At 36.1% G+C, this 16,759-nt stretch overlaps 1 protein-coding gene across 2 annotated transcripts in view; it reads right to left on the bottom strand.

Moving 5' to 3' along the window:
- Positions 1-1,115: 1,115 nt before the first annotated feature.
- Positions 1,116-16,759, bottom strand: part of LOC149820140 (RNA polymerase III subunit RPC82 family protein) — a 94,061-nt gene continuing 78,417 nt past the window's right edge. For both annotated transcript variants that reach the window (XM_089982625.1, XM_089982626.1), the window contains 3 exons: positions 10,556-10,708; positions 1,472-1,615; positions 1,116-1,274 (listed from right to left, as the gene is read on the bottom strand). In XM_089982625.1, the coding sequence (XP_089838751.1) occupies positions 1,478-1,615; positions 10,556-10,708 (291 nt within the window). In that variant the 3' untranslated portion in view covers positions 1,116-1,274; positions 1,472-1,477. The remainder of the gene's footprint in view (positions 1,275-1,471; positions 1,616-10,555; positions 10,709-16,759) is intronic.

The raw sequence follows: 16,759 nt of genomic DNA, 5'->3' as shown, positions 1-16,759 counted from the left end.
GACAGGAGAGCGTTGCACCATAACACACAACAATCCAGAGAAATTCGCACATACTGAAGGTAAAAATATCCTAAAAAAGTATAAAATTTCAAAATTTATGGGACATTTGAGAAAACACATCAAATTTGTCTGTAAGAAATTTCAGCAGGTCTTGGGCAGAAGTTTAAAACCCGAGCCCAATTCATACTGGGCCTTTGGGCATTTGGTGGACCAAATGTTTATCGGGCTTATGGAGTGCTAACGGGTTGCAAATCGGGCTGGCCCAATGTCCACCCATTAGGGGCGACCTTAGTCATCCAGCTATGATATTCGATCCCTATTGTTGCCATATTTACAAACAAAATAATGAAAGAACGGAAATAGAAAGCATACCAATGTTGGAACTGTCATACAAATACCACATGATAGTCATCATTCCCCTTACTAAGATATTCAAAATTTATTACAATTGACCAGCTTTTAAACTGCAATTATAGTCAAAATAAAATAAACAAGCAAGAGATGATCGTTCAGGCTCTCCGAGTATGGACCCTACTACGAAGGATTTGCTCAATTTGTTTAGATAATCTTAAATGTTCTTTTCTTCTAAGGTGCGTTTAAATCCTTCGGATCTCAAATCTGAGGGAGATCCACGGTTTTCAAATCCGAAGACCTGAGAACCGATGCCTCCCCATCCCCTTCTCAGATACATATCCCCTCTTTTACATCCGGGATCTCAAATCCTTGACTTGAGATCTGTTTACAATGTCTCAGATCCCACATCAGCATGCCCTTGCCACTTCAGAACCTTAGACCTGAGATCCGTGGCTTTCAAACACAGCCCTAGTGAGATATTCAATGGATCACATCCAAAGTTCAAACTTTTCAACGTTAATAATACATTTCCTGCCTCGTAGAAATGAAATGGTAGGAAAGTCCGGTTGAAGGCACCATATTCATCTTCACATCATGTACACAATTAAAATTCAGAACTACGTTAAAGAAAGCTTGCATTTTTTCACCTATGCTGGAACCCAGCACCTTCTGCAGAATCGTTTCTTACTTTCCAGAGCAGATTCACTTACCAATTTGTCTAATGAAAAGATGTAAAGAGACTATTAAGAAAGAAAAAGAGATTATTCAAGCTAATAAAAATAATTTGCTCAAAATCAAAGACAGTGACACCAAAAACGTACAGCCACATTATCAAGTCAGCAGCATTTCCTACACTTTACATTCAACCAATGCGCATCCAAGACAGTAGCAAGTACCATCTGCCAGTTACATTTTTCTCTCTGCCCAAACAAATTAGACTTAGAACATGCTATAGCACTTCAACAAATGCAATTTGACAAAAAACGAAAAAGAAAAACATGATAATAATATGGGTGCATGCTTGTGTTTGTGGCTGTGTGCGCATGCACAGATTGATTACAGTTTGTCAACAAGGATATTATTAAAGAAAGGAGCATTTCTATAAAATTTATAATACCTGGTGTTAAAAATCATGGAAGAGCATGAGAGAGTCATCAATCTTAAGAAGAGAGGCTTCCATCACAAGCATGAGACGCTTTATTTTGCTCAGTTTCTTATCTTGTGCTGCCTTTGCCATATTGTTTCTAACAAGCATCATGGTCTGCATCATTTCCATCTTTAACATCAGATTAGAAGAAAAAGGTTTCTAGAATTAAAAAATCAAGATGGATTTTTATTATCATTGTTACAATCACTAAAGGAATTAAGAATGATAAAGTGATCAAATGTACTCATCCTCAAGTTTGAAAGGCAGTTTCTTTGTTTCCAACAAACAATACATACAAACAGTTGTAAAACAAGAAGCATTTAGTATCATTCAGACTTTTCACAAGAATAATCAAGTACAGCCCCTCGAGTTTTCAACTATTAAATGTGGGCTGTCACTATGGAGAACCATCTTAAGGGTGAATAATGGGGGTAGGTGAGTGGTACTACATGTGAACCACAACTCATACCCACCAAAAAATATGGTGATAAAATCAAAGCTCTTAGTGAAGAGAGAAAGCACTTAAAAAATATCACATCAAGTTGAAAGATTGAGCTGAAAATGCCCAAATCCTCTTTTGGTTCCTTAATAGCATGAAACTCAAGATTGCGGCAAACACTGTAAAACTCAAGAAGGCATGTGAGACTTGGATTTTTTTCAAGAATATGTTCGTGCAAAAAGATTTGGCACGATAATATTTTCGTCAAGAGAAAATTCGGATCACTAAACAAGAAGATAAGAGTGTGAGAGATTACTATGGTACTATCTCACATCTTTGAGATGAGTTGGAGTTGCTTGAACCTAAGTGAGAAGGTCTCACCATTGAAATGAGGCAAAAGCAATTTGAGAAGGAACAATTGTTCACATTCCTATTCGGGTTGAGACCCGAGTTTGAGCAAGATCCACCACCTTACATAAGACCGTCACCACCTCTCTTAATGATGCCCTTGCCAAGGTGTACCAAGGCAAAACCCAACTTAGAATGACTTAAGGAACTAAGAAAGTCCTTGTTGTGTCAAGGCCCGGTAACAATATTAAAGCATATAATCCTCTTCATTTTGGGAGGAACAACAATAGTGGAGGAAGGAGGGTGATATACCATTTTTGCAATGAACCAGGACATATCAAACCGGAATGTCAAACTCAAAAATAAGGTAGCAACCATTGAAGAGTCATCTAAAAAGGGTCAAGAAGCAATCAAGAATGAAGGATATCTTATAAACACAATCAAACAACTAACAAAAGCATTACAACAATTAATTAAGACATCCTCCACACATACCTATGGTGTCACCGTTTCCACCTCCTCTTATGCATGTACACTTTCTTGGATACTTGATTCCGGTGCCTCATTTCATATTCCTTAAGAATCCCTCTTATCCGAATGCACTAAACCCTTTTCTAGTACATGTTTTTCTACGGCCGATGGAACTAATTTGAAAATCAAAAGTATTGAAACTTTTAAAAATACTTCAAAGAATTTTCAAATTCTCAAAGTTAGAGTTGTCAAAAAACTCAATTTAAACATATTTTCAGTTTCGTAAATTTCAGTTTGTGGGTATGAGGTCTCCTCATCTAAGAAATGTTGGGTGCAGAATCGCGAGTCAGAAAAGCTGAATGGGGAAGGCCATAGGAAGGGAGATCTCTTCTACATGAATTTTCTTCATATTTTCAAAGAATCATTTTATAATTTTGTTAAGAAAAAAAATATTGATTTATGGCACCAAAGATTAGGCCACCCCAATGCATCTAAGTTACTCTTTTTACATTTTTGAAAGATTTATATTGAAAAAGAGTTCATATTCTTGAGAAAGTGAAATCTATTTCATTTGGCTGTAGAACCTTTGTTTCTTCAAAACCTTTTGAACTTGTGCATTTGGATGTATGGGGATCGACTTTCGTCATATCAAAAGAAAGGCTCTCTTATTATGTTGTATTTATTGATGATTACACTAGGTATACTTGGATTTATTTCCTTAGGCAAAAATCCGAAGTGTTCTCTTGTTTTAAAGAATTTCACAAACTTGTACAAAACCAATTTCAAACCAACATTGTTATTTTTTTATCTAGCTTAGGGAAAAAATATTTATCTAATGATTTCAAACACTACTTAAAAGAAAATGATATTTCACACCAAAGATTTTGTTCAAATATCCCTCAACAAAATGGTTTAGCCGAAAGAAAACATCATCATATCATTAAGACAACAAGAACTTTGCTTATTTAAAAAAATGTTCCAAAGAATTTTTGAGCTAAAGGTGCTCTAACTATTACATATCTTATCAACCGGATGCCCTTATCCTCTTTGCAAAACATATCTCCAATCGAAAATCTTTAACAAACTACTCTCGATTTAAGTAGATTAAGAGTTTTTGGTTGTAAATATTTTGTACTTATTGAAAAAAGAGATAAATTATCCCCTAAAGCTATCGAATATGTGTTTCTTGGTTATGCAAAAAACCAAAAAGGGTATAGATGCTATGATTTGAAAAAAGATAAGTTATATATTTCAATAAATGTGAATTTCTTTAAAAATGAAAAAGGTTTTAATATGGATAAGCCTAAGGATGACTTCGAGCATTCCTTTGTATTTGATTTGTTACCTAAGAAAGATTATGTTAGTGAAGAAAATGAGCATGATGAAATTATGCATGTTGATGATTCTAGTGTTTCCTTTGAGGATACTCAGAATCATAATGTTCAAACCTATTCTAGAAGAACGGTTGAAAATCCTCTATGTGCACTTGATAGGTATTCTCATAATCAAATTTGTGAAGACACTAGTGTTAGGAAGTCCAATAGGACCTCTAAGCCTCCTTATAGGTTTGTGTCCTATTGAGTCTTTTTCACCTAGATATAGAGTTTGTCTTATGTCCATCCACTCATTCCATGAACTTTCAACCTACAATGAATCCAAAGTCATTCTCGAATGGGTAGATGCCATGAATCTAGAATTAGGAGCCCTTGAAAAAGCCAAGACTTGGAAAATTCAATCTTTACCCATAAGGAAAAAGACTATAGGATGCAGGTAGATTTATAAAATCAAGACAAAGGGAGATGGAACCTTAGAAAGATATAAGGACAGATTAGCGGCCAAAGGTTATTCCTAAAAATACGAAATTGACTATAAAGAGACCTTTGCTCCAGTAACCCGTATAACGGGTGTGAGGGCATTCATGTCTTAGCGTCCATTAGGAAACGACATATCTACCAACTTGATGTCAAAAATGTTTTTTTTTGAATGGTGACCTAAATGAGAAAGTTTACATGGATCCTCCTAGTCGTGATATCAAGAGATAAAAAATTCTTCATTTGAGAAAAGCTTTATATGGGCTTAAGCAAGCCCTCAAAGCTTTGTATGATAGATTCAGCGAAGTAATGCTAAGTTTGGATTATAGATTGTGCTACACTGACATTGTTTTTGTGTCAAAGATACATATACTAACATTGTTATTCTTCCATTATACGTGGATGATATGATTATTACAAGAAGTGACAATAAGGGAGTGGGTGAAATTAAAACTATTCTTAAGAATCATTTTGACATGTTTGACTTTGGTTTTCTAAGGTATTTTCTAGGTATAGAAGTGGTTTACACACCTAGAGGATATATATGTCAACAATGAAGCTAGCTGCAAATATCATCACCAAATTAGGGATCTCTGATGATAAGAATGTTGACACGCCTGAGGTTGTTAATGCAAAACCAGAGTTACCAGTCGAGGAAGCGGGAGCGGGAAGCGATACGGGAAGCGGGAGCGGGAAGCGAGGCACTTTCAAAAATTTAGGAAGCGGGGAAGCGTGGGACCACTTAAAAGAAAATTCTGAACCGTCTCGGAAACGACCTAGGAAGCGAACCGTAAGCGAGGGGGAAGCGAAAAAAATGAAAAAAATGGTGAAGCGAGGGGGAAGCGTGGGGGAAGCGCGCTTCCCATTTATGGGAAGCGCATTTCCCATAAAAGGGGGACGTGCTTCCCATAAAAGGGAAGCGCGTTTCCCAAAAAAGGGGGACGCTTCCCCTCACGCTTCGGAAGCGCGACGTTTCGCGCTTCCGAAGCGCGCTTCCCCTTTTGCCTAGGCGCTTCCGGTAACTCTGTGCAAAACTCATATTGAAAGATGAAACTCTTCTTCAAGATCCAATTCTATACCAGAAACTGATTGGATCGCTGACCTGTTAAAATGTATTGTATATATATGTGTGTGTGTGTGTGTAAACTGAAATACCCATCAGGGGTATTTCAATAATTTCATCTTGTAACAGATGTCAGTCCACTAGTGATTGACAACCTCATGTTTTTTTATTTCTTTTTTTTTAATGGCAGTTGTACCTGCATTGGGTGCTGGTTCAACTAGCTGTTGAACCAGCAACAATGACTAGAAATCTAGTTGTTGAGGCTGGCCCAATAGCTAGTTGGGTCAGCCCCTTGTTGCATGGAGTGCTATTTAAAGGCACTCATTTCCCTTGTATATGTTATGTGTGTTGCCAAGCATATTTCAATAAAGACTCCTATTATTTTTAAGTGTTGCTCTCTTTTGAGAGATTGTGTGTTGGCCCTTAGTGTCTCTTTGTATTTGGCCCATTAGAGGCTTCTGTACTTGTGAGTGTGCACCATTGTAGCCACCTTGTGACATCGTATTTCTGCACTTGTTGTTTCATTACATGGTATGAGAGCCTTTGGTGCTCTTGGACAAAAGCTTGAAGAGGAGATTCGTGGAATTGGTGAAAAATGGGTTTGTTGCCTAGGGAAGCACACCATCAAACTTCTTCAACACTTCCTCATTGTTCTTTTCTCCTCTTTTTTCTCTTCATTCTTATCTCTACTATTTTCTCTACTATGATAGATAAAGAACTTGTAACAGTTGTTTCCATCAAATTTGATGGAAAAAACTACGTGTGGCCTACGACGGTGAAAAGAATCCTCATGAGTAAAGATTTGTGGCATTTTGTTGATGGATCTGCATTGGAATCACAACCAATTCTCACAAAATTGGTTATTGGAGTCAATGATGGATCCAAAGAAAAAAGCCTTGGGATTGAAAAGAAAAAGGCTATGATTGATTACTAAAAAGCCTATAAAGAGTGAGAAGTAGGCCATGCCAAGATTTTTTTCACTTTTTATGTGTAGAATGCATGAGCAGCCTTGCTCCGATATTCTTGAATTTAAAAGAGCCGATGAGGATCGGGAATATGTTAGACAAACCCAAAAAGATGTGACACACAAATGGGAGCTCAAAGACAAGGTACATAATTGCAAACAAGGTGAGAAAACCGTGAGGGAATACTATAGTACTCTCAAGAGACTTTGGAATCAATTGGTTAAACTTGAGCCTAGATGGGAGACTCCAAATGATGCTCAAGAATGAAAGAAATACAAGCATGAGAAACAACTGTTTCAATTTTTTAGAGGACTTAGACCCGAATTTGAATAAGTTCGGGTCAATATTATTCATAGAAAAAAATCCTCTTCCCTTATATGAAGTCTTGACTCAAGTACGCACGGAGAAGACAAGACTAAAATCTATGTCTTATTTTAAGGAGAAAGGATAATGTGTTGTCTGTCTCAAGACCAGGTGCCAATATAAATGTTTACAAGCCACCCTATTTTTCAAAGCCTTACAATGGAAAACCTAGAAATGATGACAAAAAAAAATAACTATGTTGACTTGTCATAATTGTGGAGAATCGGGTCATATTAGGCTATTTTGCCCTAAGTTCAAAGGAAGAAAAGACAAAAAGGTGGCATATGTGGGAGTGTCTCGCGAAGAAAGAAGTGGAACCAATAAATATTCTAAATCTATTGAAATCATGTCCTCTCAAATCATGTAATCCCTTCATCCACTAATCAAAAACTCCTCTCTCTGATGTCACGGTCTCTACATCATCACCTCTCGATAACGTTTCGTGGCTTTTGGATTCTAGAACCTCATTTCATATGACTCTATATTCCACTTTACTTTATGAATATTGCACTAATTCAACACGAAAAAATGATTTTACAACCGACGGATCCTCTCTTAGCATAAAAGACATTAAAATTTTTGAAAACGCTTCGAAATTCTTTATTTCAAAAGTTAGACTTGTCCTAAAACTAAATTTAAATCTTTTGTCTGGTTCACAAATTACCGAGCATGGGTGTAGTGTTTTCTTCTCATCCAAAAAGAGTTTTGTGCATGATCTCCAATTTGGGAAGCAAATTGAGAACAAACAATCAATTTGACACATGTACGCCTAGCCCATGCATGCTGTGTAGCATGACTTGATCGTTTTGGTCCACTTTAGTCTTATATTTGCTTTTATACTTGCTTATGTACTCTTTGGATCAGATCCATGTAGATAGAGGATACATCTCACCTGATCCAAGCCTCACCATGGCCATAAATAGGTGAACGCTCTTGTAACTCTCATAGTTCCTACTTCCAAATTGCTGCAATTTAAATTGAGAGTTCCCCTAAAGAGAGCTCGTGGGAGGATCCCTTCCTCTAATTAGGGAGAAATTGGCTCTTGATCCCTAGTTTCCCATCACTAGAGATTAGGAGAATAATCTTGAATTAGTCTCCACTCCATCTCCATTAACCATCCTAGCTAGCCGACTCCCATTTGCCACCATTTATCATCAAATAACATCCCAAATCTCATTGTCCAAGATCCTAGCAACTTTTTGAAGATGAAGCTCCAATTGAACATTTCACTCCATTATTCGTTCCGCTTGGTCACTCTTCCGTTTGAACAATAGACAACTCTTTTGAAGTGGCCGATTACTCTTTCTACTATGTCTTCATGACACCAACACCAGTACCTTAAGTGCCCAATATGTTACTCTAGGGCTGATCTTCAAAGATCTCACAAATCATACTCCTCAAACTAGGGCTACTTCCAACCCACTCTCACCTAAAAGAGTTATCAAACAAGAGCACCATGGAGAGCCTTTAGTCTCTTCAAATTCCCACACACTCTTGTGGCCTAACACTACCAACTTCAACCCTCATTTTAAGTCTTAAGCTTCTCATAGCATCATTGACACAACATACTCCCAATATGGGTGATGATAGTAAAAGGTTTGCAAAAATCAAAACACACACTTTCACCAAGAAGGCTAAAAAAACAAAAATCTACCAAAAACCTTCTTAACAGCAAACATGGCCAACCTAAAAATCATCTTACATTGGCCAGGCACGAGATACCACCATCACGTCAGCAAACTGTAAACTCCATCCTCTTTAATCTTCATCCCAGGCACTATGATGCTCTGATACCATCTTTTAAACTGAGCTTTTCACATTGTTCTTAGCCTGCAAGGGTAGTTGCAGCAAAAAATTAGGAGTATAGTGCATCGAGCAAGGAGAAGAGAAGAAGTTTGGGGGAAGGAGAAGATGAAATATGAAAGGGAAGTCTGATGAAACCTTGGCCCAACACCTCCATTTCACTATTAGGTTAGTAGGTTATTTTATAAAGGTGGACCAAAAGACACCTTAACTCTCATATTATGTACATTTATTAAAAGCCAAGGAGAGATACAAGGTAAAACTTAGGAGGACAAAAATGTCCCTCTAGGAACAGTAATGAATCCTAAAATCCCAACTTTTGCAAGGGTTTTAAAGAATTCCAGAATTTGATCCATCTAATTTGCAGAGAAAGATGATTATGGATGGCTATCATAAAACACTTGAATCCAGCTATTTCCAACAGGGTTGTCAAAGGGATGTATCAGGGTTAGGTGGGGGTCGACCCTAGTCGGCCAATATATTCAGTAAGCAGATCTGCGTTCATTCAGGTATTTGTTGGGACAGATATGAGACCTTGCACATCCAGCAATAAATTCTTTATGTAACCCGACATATATTTAGTATAAAAAATAATTTCAGGTAATATAACCAGATATTAACAAGTGCATGCTGCCAAAAAAATGCCTATGATGCTCTCATGCATTTGATTCGAGTTCAATTCATTACTGCTACCTTTTTCACATAAAACACATAATCATGTTGGTCACCTAATGCGACAATACCCTAAGCATCCCATACTTGAGCCCTTATTTGATCAAGAAAAACAACACATTCTCAAGCCTGGACACATGGACACTTCACTTAGCACGTGTGCCCTGTTTTGATCATGATATTTACATTACATTTCAAATTTTAACTTATATTTATTGTCAAAAAGTTCTTAACCATAATGATTTAGAATTGTTATTCAGAACACTTAAGATGACATATATGTTTTATTTACTTAGATTAGAATTTCTGAATTTATATGTATATGTATGTGTCTGTGTCATGTCCCTATCCATGCCCATGACTATGTGACATAGCAGGTCTTCCAAATACACATATACAGAATTGTGTCACACGATTATTGGATACTGGCAGTAACACATGCTCTCTCTCTCTCTCTCTCTCTCTCTCTCTCTCTCTCTCTCTCTCTCTCTCTCTCTCTCTCTCTCTCTCTCTCTCTCTCCTGTTTAATTCTTCATGAGTATGGCTGCTGAAAATAGATGTGGCAACATGAACAATTTTTCCGACTGCCTTCCAGAACTTTTTTACTTTCTGCTGCTTTTGAAATCAACAGCAAACCATTGTAAATTTCATTGGTTAGCATCAAGCATGGAATTCGATCATGCTGGCTTGCCTAGTTTTTGTGACCAAGGAAAAGAAGAAAAGGATTAAAAAATGAAATATTTTGAACACAATATGGTTCATAGTTTTGATGATTTTGTTTGTGAAAAGGGCCCATTTCCATTTGTTCAAACTTGATCTTTAAACAACACCCAACTCAATTCGTGGGTGCTAATTTTAATGGTTTATGATTTGTAAATTGGTTACATTTTAATTCACAGTCCCAGCTCTTCTTATGTGCTAAAATTATAACTAGAAAATAGTAAGTTTTTCACATATAACCCTCCAAAATCGTATAATTGTTATGGTATTAGGATCTAATGGATTAGCTATTCTGGAATTTCGAAGGTTGCAGCAAAAAAAACAACAGGGATTCTAAGGATCATCTTAAAGCTGCTTCTGCAATCACATGGGCTGAAAGGGATATCAGAAATGGTATACCTCACGCTCTTGTTCAAGCTCGTAAGCAAGCCGCTGGCTCAAATTTAAAGCAGCATGGTACATATCATTAAGAATGTGCTCCCAGACGATACTTTTGTTCACTTTCCACAAACATATCCACGGTGAAGATTGTGATTGAGGATGCTTAAGTGACTGCAAAATAAACAGAAAAAGGGGAGAAAACCATGATGATGCCCCGATAAGAGTGGTTTGACAATTTCATCAGGTAACATAAATGATTATAAGAATCTTTGAAAAGCATCTCTACTAGTCACACTTAAAAGGTAAATTATTGGGTTGAATATGATAGCCGAACATGTACACATGGGTCTCACAGAGAATTCCACTGTGCTATTCACCATCTTGTCTATAGATAAAGGGGAAAAGGGACATCACCAAATGATCCTTTGACTTTTGTTCAATCTTAAAAGCCCGTCACCATTTCTCTAAACAGTAGGAAGTAAACATACCTTTATACAATTCAAAAATTCTAAGTTACAGCAAAGACAGAAAAAAGGCATGACACACAATAGCTTTCTACATATAAAAATGCATATGATAACATTTCAAAGATGCCATGGCATAATTGAGAACAATAGATCTGCCAGCAAAAACTACTAGCCAAAAAATTATTTTAGGAGAATATTTCAAAAGAGGAAACTTTGTAGTCAACCAGAGAAATGCTTACTGTGACCAAAATCCTGCAAAAGACATGTATGTTCAACACTCTTCAATAACTAAAATCAGGTTCAATGTCACCCAAGGCAATTCTAATTTAATTAGTACCTACAGTCTTCACATCTTTGAATTCAATTATCTAAATATTATGCACAATTCCAATCATTGATTAACGGTACCACATAAACATGCAATAGTTTTTTATGGTCAGTTCAACATGAAGCATGTAATAGAACAAATTTAACAAAAAAGATCTGACAATGCTGCACAGTGCAGAGAACTTTTGAGATTTCCCGAATGATCTATTATAGCAAACAGCATAAACTTCTGAACTCATTCAAGGAAAAGATTGCAACACTCTCTTTCTGTTACTGTTGAAAAATGTGCACTATTTCACTCTAAGGTACCGTTTGAATGCTACTGAAAACCAGATTTATAACCTGGTTTTCAGTCAAAACCATGCTTTTGGGCCAACACTTAGCTTTTGTGTTTGGGTGACAACACCAGGTTTGTGAAATCAACCCACCCCAGTTTTTTCACTTGCCCAAGTTAGCAAAACTTGGTTTATCAGGGAGAGGGGTGGGGTCTCCAACCCACCACCGCCCCCTCTCTCCATAACCTTCCACCATTTCCGGCCGGCAGATGGTTGGACTGGAACTGCCCTCACTGGGCAGCACCATTCGGACCATCTTCCGACTGGTTATGGTCCGGACATGACCGGAATCTGGCCTGTCTTCTTTTAAAAACTTTGATGGTCGGCCATTTTCTGGCCACCATACAGTTGGAAAATGATTGGGATGGTTCCGTGGGTGAGACCATGGCCAGAAATGTTGTAATGTTTTTTTTAAAGAACTTTTATCCCAACCGTTTTTTGGCTACCCACCGGTCGAAAAATGTCCCAAATAGTTTTTTTTCTTTTTTTTGTATTTTTTAATTATTGAAAACATAAAACCTGAAAAACCAGTTTTTTTGTTCGCCAAACACCTTAATAATCAGGTTTGGCAAACTAGGTTTGCCAAAAACCTGGCTGAGGCAAAACCAGGTTTCTGGTTTTGCCCCCTGCTAGTTGTCAAAAGAGCTTGTCGGCAAGCCTAGGCGGACTATCCCAAAAAAGAATAGTCAGGGCCTAGGTGGGAACAAGAAAACAAAATATCAAGAAAAGCATAAACATTACAATAAATAGTTAATTTTAGTAAAAAAGTTTTTTTTAAAGAACTTTTATCCCAACCGTTTTTTGGCTACCCACCGGTCGAAAAATGTCCAAAATAGTTTTTTTTCTTTTTTTTGTATTTTTTAATTATTGAAAACATAAAACCTGAAAAACCAGTTTTTTTGTTCGCCAAACACCTTAATAATCAGGTTTGGCAAACTAGGTTTGCCAAAAACCTGGCTGAGGCAAAACCAGGTTTCTGGTTTTGCCCCCTGCTAGTTGTCAAAAGAGCTTGTCGGCAAGCCTAGGCGGACTATCCCAAAAAAGAATAGTCAGGGCCTAGGTGGGAACAAGAAAACAAAATATCAAGAAAAGCATAAACATTACAATAAATAGTTAATTTTAGTAAAAAAGTATGATTATAATTATGCATTAAGCATATCTGTGTAATTCAATGTAAAATATTGTAAAATTGCATAGCATTGAACATAAAGCATATATATATATATATATATATATATATATGTGTGTGTGTGTGTGTGTGTGTGTGTGTGTGAAAAACATGGGCACGCATGTAAAGAACAAAAATAAAACAGAAGGGAAAAAGGAAGAAAAGAAAGAAAAAAAAGAGTGAAGGGGCAAGAGGAGGAAGAAGAAAAAAAAAAGAAATTTCAAAAGAGAAAAAAGAAGGAAAAAAGGAAAAAGTGAAAGGGGAAAAGGGAAGAAAAAGACAAAGAAGATGAAGAATAGGAAGAGGAGGAGAAAGAGAAGGTGGAGTGGCAAAAAGAGGGAAAAAAAGTTAAAAAGAAAAAAAAAGTAAAAAGGAAAAAAGAAAGAAAAAAAAAAGAAAGAAAGAACAAGAAGAAAAAGAGAAAAGAAAAAAGAAAGGGTTTGGAGCAGGAGGAAGAGAAGGAAAAAAAAATAAAAAGAACAAAAAGATAATGACAAACATGTCCCCATAGCCTAGGTGGGAAAACAAGGCCTTACCGCCTAAACCATAAGCATGGGCCTGCCTTGTGCCCAACACGCCTAGCCGGCGCCTAGGCACACTTTTGACTACTAAGGCCCCCTTTCATCTAAACAGGAGCTAAGATTGTAATCCCTCTATACAGTAACCAAGAGACATGTCTTGCACTGCTTCTATTGTTTATTGGAACTACCACCCCAATTTCTGCACCATGGTTTGGTATCTAATAGAATGGTATTTTAGTAATTATGTGCAAAAGCAAAAATTATTAGCACAGACATGGGCAAGGAGAACCTTTCCCAAAAAAGCATTGATTGTACAGAACTAAAAATTCCTAGGTCATGCTAATAATGCAAAAGCTAGTAATGGATATGAAAGGTAAAACAATATAATTGTATCATCTAACAGCAGTGGATAGTAAGAAGTTTACCAAACTCTTACTTCCAACAAATCACAAAACATCGCGGTGGTTCCATATATAGGCATTATCAATTTCTTCAAGGGGGGCCTTCATTGTGGTGACAAAAAACAATGAGGAGTTTTTTCCTCCAAAATTGGGTGGAGCCCACAAATGCATTAAACACGAGATAACATCCCCTCGATTTTGAGAGGGGTTTTATCACAAAATGTAGGGTGGAAAATTTTTCAAGAGCACTAGTTTGCTTTTCATTCCCTCGTCTAGTATATCTCAAAATAGGAGGTTCAACATTATGGTTAGCATCATCGCTACCATCTTGGACATCATTTTGAGATTCCATATAAAAATATTTTCATCACAACCAATCAAACCAACTTGATTATGAACCATATCACCAACATTAGACAATGAGTCAAAAGAAAAGAATATTCAAAACTTTTATTAGGCATGTGAGAGTCAAAGGAGCTTTATTTTTCAATAAAAGATACATTTCTTGGTAGATAAAGTTTGTCATTTTTGGGATTTTAACATCTATCTCCTCTCCTCCTAGTATGTGTTCTTAGCTTTAAGATTTGGGAGCATCTTTTCATATAACCCCAAATATGGATCTTCTTGCCGATTGTTGCACCAATTCATATGATTCCATTGTTTCCATAGCCAATGGTACCTCTCTTAATATAAAAAGCACCAAATATGGAAGCTTTGAAAATTCTTTTTTTTTGTTCCAAAAGTTAAGCATATTCTAAAAGTTAATTTAAATATTCTTTCGATTTCTCAAATCTTCGACCATGGGTGTGATGTTTCCTTCTTATCTAATAGGTTGTTCGGTGTAAGATCACCAATTGGAAAGCTGATTAGGAAAGGCCATGAGAATGAAGCCTCTACATGGATTTTTTGGAACTTTTGCAATATTGCAAAACATAGTGGTGTTGATTTATGGCACAAAAGATTAGGTCATCCTAGTGCATCCAAATTAGCTTTTTTCTGAGTTTGAAAATTTTTTGTAATGATGATGACTTATATTGATTGCATAAAAATACAATTATTATCTTTTGGAAAAGTAATGTTGCTTCCTCTAGAGTCTTTGAATTGATGCACTCGGATTTTTTGGGTCCCGCTCCAATTGTCTCCAAAGGAGACTTCTATTATTATTGTAATGAAATATGCAGATATACAAACATAGGCCTCTAAGGACTTATATGATCATAAACACAAAGTGCACATGCACATGCACATACACAAGTCCAACTAAGGGACAATACAAGAGCACTAAGGCACTACACAACCACTAAGTGCATTTGAGACACTAAATTAAAAAGAACACAAGAATATAAAAAATATACATTTTATTGAGCATGAATACTTAAGAGAAACATTAGATAATTAAGGGGGACAAAGCCCCTATTTATACACAAGAGGTAGTCTCAATAGAGTTGTTAAACTGTTTCAACAACTATATTGACTAGTCAAACTTTAATGTTGACTAGTCAAAAAAGAACCCAATAACTTTATTTGGTATTTGACCAAATAGTCCTTAAAAAACTGAAAAGGAGAAAAAGAAAAGAATAAAGTAAAAGTACTATTGTGCCCCTAATGAGCACTTCCTATTACAATACTTCTGAAATGATGAAAATACCCCTAGAGAGAATTTCCTATTACATTATTATAAATAGAAGATATATATATGTACAGAGAAATGGGTATGTGTTAAATGAAATGTGCTAAATGAAATGTGCTAAATGGGTTTTTCTGCTCTTTCGGAGTTTTTTTGTAGTTCTGAAACATAAATGCGTTGAGCATGGTCGATTTACGAGGAATCCACATCTGGATCATGTATTTTCAATGAAAAAAATGAAATTTGGAGAGTTGAAAATTTAGAAAGATTTTAGACCGTTGATTTTTCGAAATTATAAAAGCCCACCCATGTGTCGGAATCGTACACTTCAAGAGCTGATCCCTATAAAATCAAGTACATAGATCACATTTGTACGGTCAGAATTTAAAAATAAAACAAAAAAAACCTTGAAAAACTCATTTAGCACATACCCATATATATATATATATATATATATATATATATATATATATATATATATATATATATATATATATATATATATATATATATATATATAAAACTTAACACTCCCCCTCAAAGTTACGATGTGATATACCGAACGTTTGAAAATAAAAAAAAAAAGAATCAATGGAAAAGATCCAAGTCTTCAAGTGTCTTCAATAGAAATCTCCATCTTTATAACGCACAAGAGAATTTTGCAAATACACATCTTCATTGGTGATCATCCCCAAACGCCTTCAGCAGTTATCTTCATCTTCATGGTACAATGCATTGAAGATATTCCTTTATCAATCTATCGCATCTTCAAGAACCTGTAGAGAGAACAAAACAAAGGTTCCAGCTATACAAAAGAATATACTATAACCAAGTAGTTATAAGGTTTTAAACAAGAATAACATACAATTAGAATTTTAAAACAAAGTAGCAATAATATTAAGATTTTTAGGAACATAGCAAAGTGCACACAACTCACTCATAGAACCAAAGATTAAACATTTGTTAATCAGAGTCAAAACAAGCGCCAATACTACACTCATAATCTAACGACCCCAACTCATACCCATTAAAAAGGATTTTTTTTTTACATAACAATTGTGGAAACATTCCCGGAGACCCGAGGCCTTTACAATCATAATCAATCCACAAACACAAGAGATCTTACACTACCATCATCTAAACTAAACCAACTTTATTAATCAAAATCATAGAGTCTGAGAACAAGATACAAATGAATAAAAAAGTAGAGTCACGATGTCCCTAAGCAAAGTTGTTAAGCAGTCGTGTAACCCTCGTAGCTTCTCGGTGTAGCAGGTCCCCTCACTAGGTCTCAGAGGCAGTGAAAAATATAAGAGTAAGTGTGTCAGAATCAAAGATCCTACGTATGAGTCTCTCTAATGAATCAAATAAGTAAA

Source organism: Nuphar pumila, chromosome 12 (assembly GCF_984573655.1).
Source record: "Nuphar pumila chromosome 12, dmNupPumi1.hap1.1, whole genome shotgun sequence".
Taxonomy (NCBI): Eukaryota; Viridiplantae; Streptophyta; class Magnoliopsida; order Nymphaeales; family Nymphaeaceae; genus Nuphar; species Nuphar pumila.
Note: the sequence above shows the minus strand (reverse complement) of the source record. Positions and strands in the feature narration are given on the sequence as shown.